Source organism: Lethenteron reissneri, chromosome 16, assembly GCF_015708825.2.
Source record: "Lethenteron reissneri isolate LAM-NWPU_2019-01 chromosome 16, ASM1570882v1, whole genome shotgun sequence".
NCBI classification, from domain to species: Eukaryota; Metazoa; Chordata; class Hyperoartia; order Petromyzontiformes; family Petromyzontidae; genus Lethenteron; species Lethenteron reissneri.
The window spans coordinates 1,846,914-1,857,034 of NC_083794.1; the positions used below are offsets into that span (position 1 = coordinate 1,846,914).

The 10,121-nt window shown below is 47.3% G+C and overlaps 1 protein-coding gene across 1 annotated transcript in view; it reads left to right on the plus strand.

The window, feature by feature from the left end:
• LOC133342853 (leukocyte cell-derived chemotaxin-2 homolog) overlaps positions 1-984 on the plus strand; it is an 89,928-nt gene extending 88,944 nt beyond the window's left edge. The window contains exon 8 of the mRNA XM_061552186.1: positions 143-984. Within this exon, the coding sequence (XP_061408170.1) occupies positions 143-315 (173 nt within the window). The 3' untranslated portion in view covers positions 316-984. The remainder of the gene's footprint in view (positions 1-142) is intronic.
• The last annotated feature ends 9,137 nt before the right edge of the window (positions 985-10,121 follow it).

The window sequence follows — 10,121 nt, forward strand, 5'->3', positions numbered from 1 at the left end:
GGTGCAGGTTCATCCACGATAATGCCTATTGCCCTATTGTTTGACAATTTGAGATTGAACTGAGCACAATATATTTTAAAATGATATTTAAATTCCAATAGTAAGATGTTCGGTGTTTGTCTCTTTTATTGTGTGTATGCAGTGTTCTGCATTAAAATTTTATACATCCATGCTGACAGCTATACCGGCTCGGTTGACATTGGCCAGAAGATTGGGTATCTGCTGAACGTGCAGAGGGTTTACCCTGGAATCACCTCCCATATCCACATCGAGATGTGTGATAAATCCAAGGATCCAACATTTTACTTAAAATAACAAAGGCATGAATTGCTGAATACGGGTTTTTTTAAGTATCATTCCAGAACTGGTTTTAGGTTTTGATATAGTTGCTATTAATCACGTGCAAATAAATCACAAATGTTGTGCAATGAAACATGAGCGATATTACAGGACTTTCTCCGTTTCCATAACTACATCTATTTTCCAGAACCACTGGACACACAACCACTAAATTGCACTCTTAATTTGCACACAATTATCTCAAGTGAGAGCCAAATATGTCAAAGGAGAATCTGACCGCTATAATTGCTTAAATTTAATTGTGGGAATTTGATAAGAATATACACAAGGTGTATACATATCGTAATTACTTTACACAGCACTCTTAATGCCAATAATTGGGATGTTTCGTAAAATTACTTAGACCATTGGAGGAAACGAAGACCCAAGGAACCCCTATGACTAACCTGTCCAGAACACCGAAACAGCGTGTAATTAAAGTAAATCAGATCCGGTATGATGCATAAACCCGTAATTTGATTGAAATGTTCATGCATATAATAGAACTGTATTAACGGTGTTTTGATTATAATGGGTTGCGGGTACCAATGCAGCATTTTTACTGCTTGCTTTGCTCATAAATTGTCGATGTGATTGCAAATACTGTAGTCTCTTGTGATCATATTGTGCTGTAGAAAATAAATGTTGTTTCTGGGATAGGCTCATTTAATTCCCTCGTGAGTGCTTGCCTGCTTGTTGTCCGGGCCAATTCATATGAAACATGCAGCTGATGCTGTTGTCCATCATCGCCACACAGTGGTGGAACATGTTACATATAGCATATTATTGTATTCACATATACTACAGTATGTATATGCAGGTAATGGTAATCCTGTATTGTGCAAAGTATTCCTTGTCCAATAATAGTATCATGATACGTTCTAATTTAATAATGTGAGAACACGTAGAGCCAATATGTATGCTGTAAATCAGTGGTTCTTAACCTGGGGCACACGCACACCCTGGGGATGCGAGATGCCCTTTATAAGAACCAAAGGGGTGCAGGCTGCGGTAAAGGTTAAGAACTACTGCTGTAAATAATATCACAAAGTTTACAGTCATAAAACCGGTTCAGTCACATGCTGAACGACACACCCACTCTACCCAAACATCCCGACATACTTCTTCTCCACCTCGAACCTCCCCTTCCTTGGAAAAGTTACTGAGGCTCATCTTCTGCCACCTCTCCAAAAGCGCCTCTCATCCATGGCGTCCATGACCGAGTGCAATCTTGTTTCTGCTGGAGCCATTCCACTAAAATTACCTCTCTTCAGACGAGATGTTAATGGCTCTGCGATGGCGAGATGTTATCGACTTCGCCTGGTATAACAGGAGGACATGGGATCGATCCCGACCCAGACGCCTGTATATTTGGAGTTTGCACGTTCTCCCCGTGGTCACGTGCATTCTTTTCCGGGGTTCCGCCACATTTAGAAATATGTGTTTAGATTATTTGGCTGCTGTAAATATCCACGTGATACGCCACTTCGTTCAGCTATCATTTGTGGCCAGGTCGCCTCTGAAAGGGAGCTATGTAGCTCAGTGGCTTTTACCTGGTTAAATAAATAAATGTTTCAAATAGACCGTGGATACCTGGAGCGCCTCAATCTCAATGACTCTGCAGTCGTCTCTAACACACTTCTCCCCCTCGTTCTACTCTCTCCTCTCGAATCTCTCCTTCTGGGATTCCATACAAGGACTTGTACTGGAATTGTTATTTTACATTCTTTGAAACCTAGTGCCTAATTATCATCAACCATGGTTAACTTCACTGCTGAATGAATGCCTCTCCGATCTGTCGCCAACTCACGATCATGCGATGTGATAATCCCCCTTGCATCTGCACACGAGATGAAAAGGTCGCTATATAAATCCTAAATAGAAGTTAATTTTCTTACCCCGTTTCCTCAGTCGATGGTCACTTTGATGTGTTCCATTCCTTGGCTGCCATTCAACGATTATACTGGACAATCTGCCATCATTCCTTATAGCGACGTGTCCTGCCAATTCCTTTTGTTAACAGTTTTTAACCTGCAAAAATGTTTCAAATCCATACGGTTCCTGTCTCAATGTAATTTCAACCCTATATGCATGATTCCTTGCGACCTTTTCAGCTTTTATTACATTTTATCATTCATGATATGTTTCAGTAAAACTAAATATGGATGTAAGATTAACGCATAGGCTTTCACAACCAATATCCATAATATAGTTTTTGGGCTAGATCGCGTAAATATATAAATGTGTCGTCAAACCCGCCAACACCCGACACAGCCAACTAGTAAAGGTTGTCATGTAAACAGAACATGCCAATTCGTCACTCGTACAGCACACCGGTCTGTTGGAGAGCAAAGCCACAACATTTACAATCTGAGTACGACGTTTCGGCAGTAATTACAACTAGCTTCATCAGGCGACAGCCAGATTTGTGGATAAGTCTAATTGTTTTGTTCCTTATATATAGGCGTAGATGTGTTGACCCCGCAGCTGCGCTTTTGCACAATGTGGGGGGGGGATTACTGAGGCAACCTACATTATGCATGTGCATTATTTTAATAATCAAAGGGCTCGCATTATGCACATGCATAATGTACGTTGCCTCAGTAATCCCTCCCCCCACATTGTGCAAGAGCGCAGCTGCGTGGTCAACACATATACGCCTCTATATAAGTGTTGCACACTCGAAATGAAGGACGTAGGCAGGTGCTCCAAATCGAGGGCAAGCACATTTATTGTGGTTAATAGCAATCTTGTGAAGAACAGCACCGTCACTCTGTAAAATGCAACAGCACGTGTGTCACACAGCATTTCTCCCGAGTCGCCATTAACCATGTGACTGGTGTCCAAATCCCGTTAATCATTAACAGATTTATCTTAAACCCAATTATACTAATGATAAACCATCTTTATCTTTGACAATCACATTTGCACCTCACTATTCGAATATTCCTTTAATCCTAAGCTGTATGTCTATTTATCCCATCCACTTATATTGGTATCTTCCACCCATGATATGTACTGTATGTGTACAGTATACGTACTGTATATCACAATTGTACAGCTTACTACTTTACATGTGTTCTATTCTCAATAGCATTGCAAGTAGTCATACACTGGGTACATGGGCATGGTTATAGACTAAACAGTATTAGAGTTAGAGAATTACAATGACAGTAGGTAATTACAGTGCGTCATCCTGACAATGTATAGTGCTAAAACGCTTCTAATTGCATATATCACAAACGAACAATTCAAAGCCAAGCTTAACGTCTAGAACAAGTCTAGAACAAGTCTAGAACGTTTATATAACGATCAAAAACAACCTTTGGGTCCTTTACCTGTAAAATGCAACAGCATGTGTGTTACAAACAGCATTTCTCCCGAGTCGCCATTAACCATGTGACTGGTATATCCGCACGATTATTCAATAACCCTGCCAGCCACCTACAGGCCCGACTCAGTCATCACATGTTGCTGTACACACATGCATTGATGCACTGCACAGCACATCAGGACTTTCACAGAACCACACTTTACTCCCTTGCTGCACAAGGACATAATTAAAAGAGTGATCCATTCCTAATGTGCCACATAAGGAACAAAACAGTAAGACTTCTCCACAATTATAGCTGTCGCCTGATGAAGCTAGTTGTAATTACTGGCGAAACGTCGTACTCAGATTGTAAGTCTTAATTTTGGAGCTTTCGTGACTGCAGGAATTATTCTTTGGTTCTTTCGGTAAAGTCACGTATAAAGATAAAATAATAAATTAAATAATAGCATATTACGACGTTTCGATTGCAACACAAGCAATCATCATCAGGTATAAAAGAAATAGCAACAAAAATCGAACCAGAAAACGGGTATTGCAGTGCATGGTCGTGTTTACATCACAGTGATGTAATGTGCTGATGCGGTCTTGGTGACCGGGGTTAGCGGTAGGGAGACTTTTAAACAGGGTTGGATTTTAGGTCCTAAAAAAACCTTTTCTTACGTCCCACAGTCGATTGGTAGGTCACGTGTGGTTGGGGTAAAGTAATCCCACCACTTTCAATACGTCTGGTCACCGTGGAAGGATAGGCCAATTACCCTCCAGAGGGGCTCTCGAGTGCTCCCTTTTTATATATTTAAAATGTGGACCCCATCAGGACAGTACAGTCTACATCTGTCACAGTTACGCTTCTTTTTTTGGTCGTAAAAAACCCTTCAACTCCTGAGATTCCCGAAATTCCATTACTTTTAACCACAGATGTTTGAGGTTAATGTCGCTACGCGCGATGGATCTCAGGATCCAGGGAAACTGCCCCACGCACATCAACGTGAATGTTTTGGAGTTTCGCAACAAATGCCCTTGCTTCCTTAATCTGCATCCGTGTCCGTCACCGTCATGTGCTGAATCAAGGGCGCTGGCCCATTGCCTCTAGGAAGTACTGCTCTTCGTGCAAGAACGATGAGTCAACACCACTGCCGTGAGCTTACCAATGAGCGCGGGAGACTGTGTCACCGCGGTTTATAGTTCAGTGCAATGGCATAGCCATGGAGTCAACATTGGGGGGGGGGACCAAATCTTCCAGGGGGTCTGGGGGTCCCCCCGCCCAGAAAGAAAATCTAAATTTTAGAAATAAATTCTTGCCTAAAATATTAAAATATTCACTAACACATATGATGGACTATTTATTTTTTACAATGCCTCATCGTGTATTGTATTACATTGCTCTGTTTTCTTTTTATATTTTCTTGTTTCATTGTATGTAATGGCAGAGATTAGTGATTAATAAAGTACAACCATAACCACAATCATATAAACAGAAATCTATTTTATAGCAATATATTGGGGGGGACATTTTGAGCATATTTGAATATTGGGGGGGGGGGGGGGTGTGGGGATGTGTCCGATCCCAATATATATTATAATTTCGGCCTTGGTTTCTGTGACTTCGCAAAGAGCAAAATTACGTACAGTCAGTCTTCAACTTACGAACACTCGCACTTATGAACCAGTTTCCATGAAATAATAGTTTTTTGACCATTAACTTAACACGCGAACTCTAACTTGTGTAATAAACGACTTCCACCACTTGTTGTGACTTGCGTCTTTCTTTATTAGTTGCGACTGCTCGGCTTCACACCCTCTTCCCAGATGGTCTCTCTCTCTTCCACACCACAGCACACACTCGCTGCTTCTCCGCCTGCGCGTGGCTTCTCTCGCCCTCGCGTTCCCCACACCCCGCTCTGTGGCGGAGAACACTCGCTCGCTGTCCTCGAGGTTGCCACGTGGTCGGTGGCTGACGAGGCGGAGGAGACGCAGTCCGGACCCAGGCTTCCACACCCAACCCCGAGTCCCCCTCTCGCCTCCCCTTATATCTCTCTGAAGCCCCGCCTCTAACCATGCCCCCCTCAGAACCTTCCTGATGGTTCCCGCGTACCCCCGCGAGCTCCGCCCGTGAACTTCGGCCCAGATGGAACCCATAACCCTGATTGGCTATCGCCGATGAGGCAACGCCTATGCAGCCTTTCGCCACCCGTCGGTGTGCTCTCTCATTACATTACCCCCCCCCCCCCCCCCCGGGAGAAAAAACCAAGCCGTCCCGGCTAGGAAAAGGTAAGGCCAGGCAATGGAGAGCAATTCCGAAGATACTGACGAGCACAACAAAACAACAAGCATAACGAAAACGAAGAACATGACAAGCACAACAACCCAACAAGCATAACGAACACGAAGAACGCCGCATGACCGAGCAACACCAGAATTTAACGAAATCGGACGGACTTGGAACGGGTCCGCGACGCCGGACCATCCCCAACATTGCCGTGCGGCCCCGCCGGCTCTGACGCTGGGAGAGGGGGAGGCACTGACAGCGCAGCGGTGGGCGTGTCCTCCATGGGGCCGGCTCGCGTGGAGCTGTCAGCAACAAAAGTCCTCAGGACCTGGGCGGCTGTGGGCGGCAAAACAGAGACCTTCGGGAGATCAACCGGCAACTGGTTAAGCGAGTCGGACACATCGGATCCCAGCATGCCAATCTTTGGAGACGACGAACCGATGCGCAGGGAAAAGAAGGGTTTTACCCGGGATGTATGGACGAACCAACGACGGGATCCACCAATCCACAAGCACTTGCCACGGCCTGTGCAATTTCGGAGAGGTGCCCACCGGCACCTGAGGGAAATGGAGCTAGGACCGATCACTCACAGACCACGACATCGTGCGGCCAGACCGCCGCGCAACACTCGTTGCGCTCCTGAGTTTTGGTCATACCAATACGCGCCGCTTCCCGTGCTTCAGCAACGCGACGTATGGAATCGTGAACGTGTTCGGGATGGGTCTGCTTGGGCTCCTTTACGGCCATCCCTAATTGTGCGTCAATGTGCGGGGCATTCTCCCGGCCGTACATGAGAAAAAATGGAGAGTAGCCGGTGGAAGCCTGTGGGGCCATCCGATAAACGGAGAGGACGCCAGGTATGTGCAAATCCCAATCGGCCTATTTTTCACTGACAATGTGGCAAAGCATGGCGGTTAAGGTACGATTTAGGCGCTTGACCATCCCATCCGTCTGCGAATGGTACGGCGACGTCCGGATCTTTTTAGTGCCCAATGCGTCGCAGACATCGCACAGAAATTTTTATGAAAAATTTAGACCTTGATCTGTGAGCAATTGTTCTGGGGCACCCTTGTCCATAATGTAACCATTTATAAACGCCTCGGTGATGGAGGTTGCTGATTGGTCTGGCAACGGCCACGCCATCGGCCAGCGGGAAAAATATTGGACCCCCACCAAGAGGAATTTATTGCCCCAGGGGGATGTTGGGAACGGGCCCAAGATGTCAAGGGCTACAAGCTCATTAATGCGGGTAACAGAAATACACCGTAAGGAAGGGACATATTTTTGCCGCGGTGGTTTCCGTCATGCACAGTCAGGGCATCCGCGAATAACCTCAGCAATTTGGGCCGTCATGCCAGGCCAAAAGTAACCTCTTTGCTACGTGAGCATGGTTTTCTGCATGCCCAAGTGCAATAGCTTCTCGGCATGCAGCACTCAAACCAATTCATGCCGGAGCGCAACGGGAACAACCACACGCCACCGGCCAATCAGGTCTTCCCTCGACATCAAAAAGCCGTCTTGCATCTCCACTCGATCGTCGTCATCTGCCACAGAGGAGTCTAGCGAGCGATCAGCACGGCGCCACAAGGAAACTAAAGAGTCGTCCACTAATTGCTCGCGCACCCACACCAAGCGCGGAAGAAGCAAGACGCCATCAGCCGGCCCCGCACTGGCATGCACCACGGAATCCGTCACTGTGGACATGACAGGACGGGGGGGCGGAGGGACGCGCGTGCACCGGCCGGTACCCGACGAACACGCACACGGGGCACTGTGAGACAACCAAGAGAGTGTGTCCGCATTACTGTGCCGGGAGCCTTACATCAAAGGAGAACTCCTGCAAGGTCTCCAGCCAGCGAGACAGCTGACCAGATGGTTGCTCAATTTTTAAAAACAGTTCCCTTCTCCTCACACAATAGCGGCTCTCAGCCGGTGAAAGGACATGGCTGCCATACGCAACCATTCTTTCTACACCATCCTTGGATTGGGACAAGACAGCGCCGATTCCCATATTGATGGCATCGGTGTCCAATATAAACGGCAATTATAAATCTGGGTAATCGAGCGTCGGCGCAGCCGCTAAGCGATCGTGAAGGGCCACAAACGCAGCCTCCTCAGCCGGTCCCCAGCTGAACCTCTGATTTTTTGCGGTGAGTACGTGCAGAGGTTTAGCGATCGTAGAAAATTGTGGAACGAACCGACGGTAATATGACGCGCCAAAAATGGCGGCCTCCTGCCGCGTGGCGTCCACCGCGTGCGTAATAGCGGCGATGGATTCCTGAGAGGGATGTCCAAAGATCCCCTGAAGAGGCCCCTGCTCGCCGCTCCTCGGCGACACATCCCGTGGCCGCTCTGTGGCCGCGGATGACGCGACCTGCGTCACAAGCTGGAGAAGAACGGTGCGGAGCGAGTCCAGCTGCTCCGCCACCTGCTGCCAGCCGTCGGGCACCCGCGAAGACGAGGACGCCCCCCCCGCGCTGTCCATTTCTGGCGCGGCGACCGCCCCAGCCGTGGTTGCAGTAACCGGGTCCACGGTACCCGGGGTCGGCAGGTCCTGGGTGGCCTAGTCGTCATCGTCAGAAGACGCCACAGATAGGTTGTTCTTTTTGGGGTGTTTAGACATCTTCGCGCTCTGTAGCATTGACAACTTCAAAAAGAACCACTTCTGACTCCAGTTGTAATAAACGACTTCCACCACTTGTTGTGACTTGCGTCTTTCTTTATTAGTTGCGACTGCTCGGCTTCACACCCTCTTCCCAGATGGTCTCTCTCTCTCTTCCACACCGCGGCATGCGCTCGCTGCTTCTCCGCGCGCGCGTGGCTTCTCTCGCGCTCGCGTTCCCCGCACCCCGCTCCGTGGCGGTGACGGAGAACACTCGCTCGCTGTCCTCGAGGCTGCCACGTGGTCCGTGGCTGACCAGGCGGAGTAGACGCAGTCCGGACCCAGGCTTCCACACCCAACCCCGAGTACCCCTCTCGCCTCCCCTTATATCTCTCCCGGTGGAGCGAAGCCCCGCCTCTAACCACGCCCCCCTCAGAACCTTCCTGATGGTTCCCGCATACCCCCCCGCGAGTTCCGTCCGTGAACTTCAGTCCAGATGGAACCCATAGCCCTGATTGGCTATCGCCGATGAGGCAACGCCTATGCAGCCTTCCGTCACCCGGCGGTGTACTCTCTCATTACACTTGCAAATTGAACCACGGCACTATTTTGTTCAGCTGAGCGATCCTCCGCGAGATGTAAATGAGTCAGCCTCGTGCTGGGATTGAGTGCTTGTGTGTGTAGGCATTTAAATACAGTAGATGACTGTGTTCCGACTTACGAACAGACACCGGGAACTAAGTGTGTACCTAAGTCAAGGACTATTCGTATTCATGTATGTTAAACTTAATTCGCGCCGTATGTAGCCACTATCTCTCTGGATGTGTTATGAAGGACCACTGTCCAAATCGTTACATATATTTCCTTTTTGAGGCAGGGCTATTGACGAATGTGTGTTTTTGTAATGTGTGTGCATGTGCACTGCTGTCAACGCGGTATCACCAAGTAATTTGCTCTAAATTACATTCTTGCTCGGTGTCTTCTGTTGTATATCATGTAAACATTATTTAGTACCATACCTAGCCAAACGTGCTAATCGGATGTGGGATGGGAGGACAACAAACTAAACACAAAAATCAGCTCTAAAAAAAAAAGTTTTCAATCTAGCTGATTTAAAAGTGCATAGCTCCAGTGGCTTCCTAATATTGGAAGGAAGAGCGTTCCAGACGGCCGCAGAAGCGCATCTTGAAGACGCCCGATGCGGTGACCCGTCTCTGTTCCATGGCTATACAACATCTCGCTTCTGTGGGAATAACCGGAGTTGATTGATACTTCTAGATTTGAAGCTTTCGTGACTGCAAGGATTCATATTCTTAGGTTTTTTTCGGTAAAGTCACGTAGGTAAAAAATTTTAATTAACAAAAGTAAAATAAAAATAAAATAAAAATCACGACCGTCACAGCACGATTGCTGCATCTTGATTTTTTTACCTACGTGACTTTACCGAAAAAACCTAAGAATATTGATACTCCTTGCCGTGGCGTCATGCCAACAACAGCAGCTGCTGCAAAAGGAGGAAGTGTGACCGGAGGTGACGTGGTGTGCCGCACAGCGTTAGTCCATTTATTTACGTAACAGCA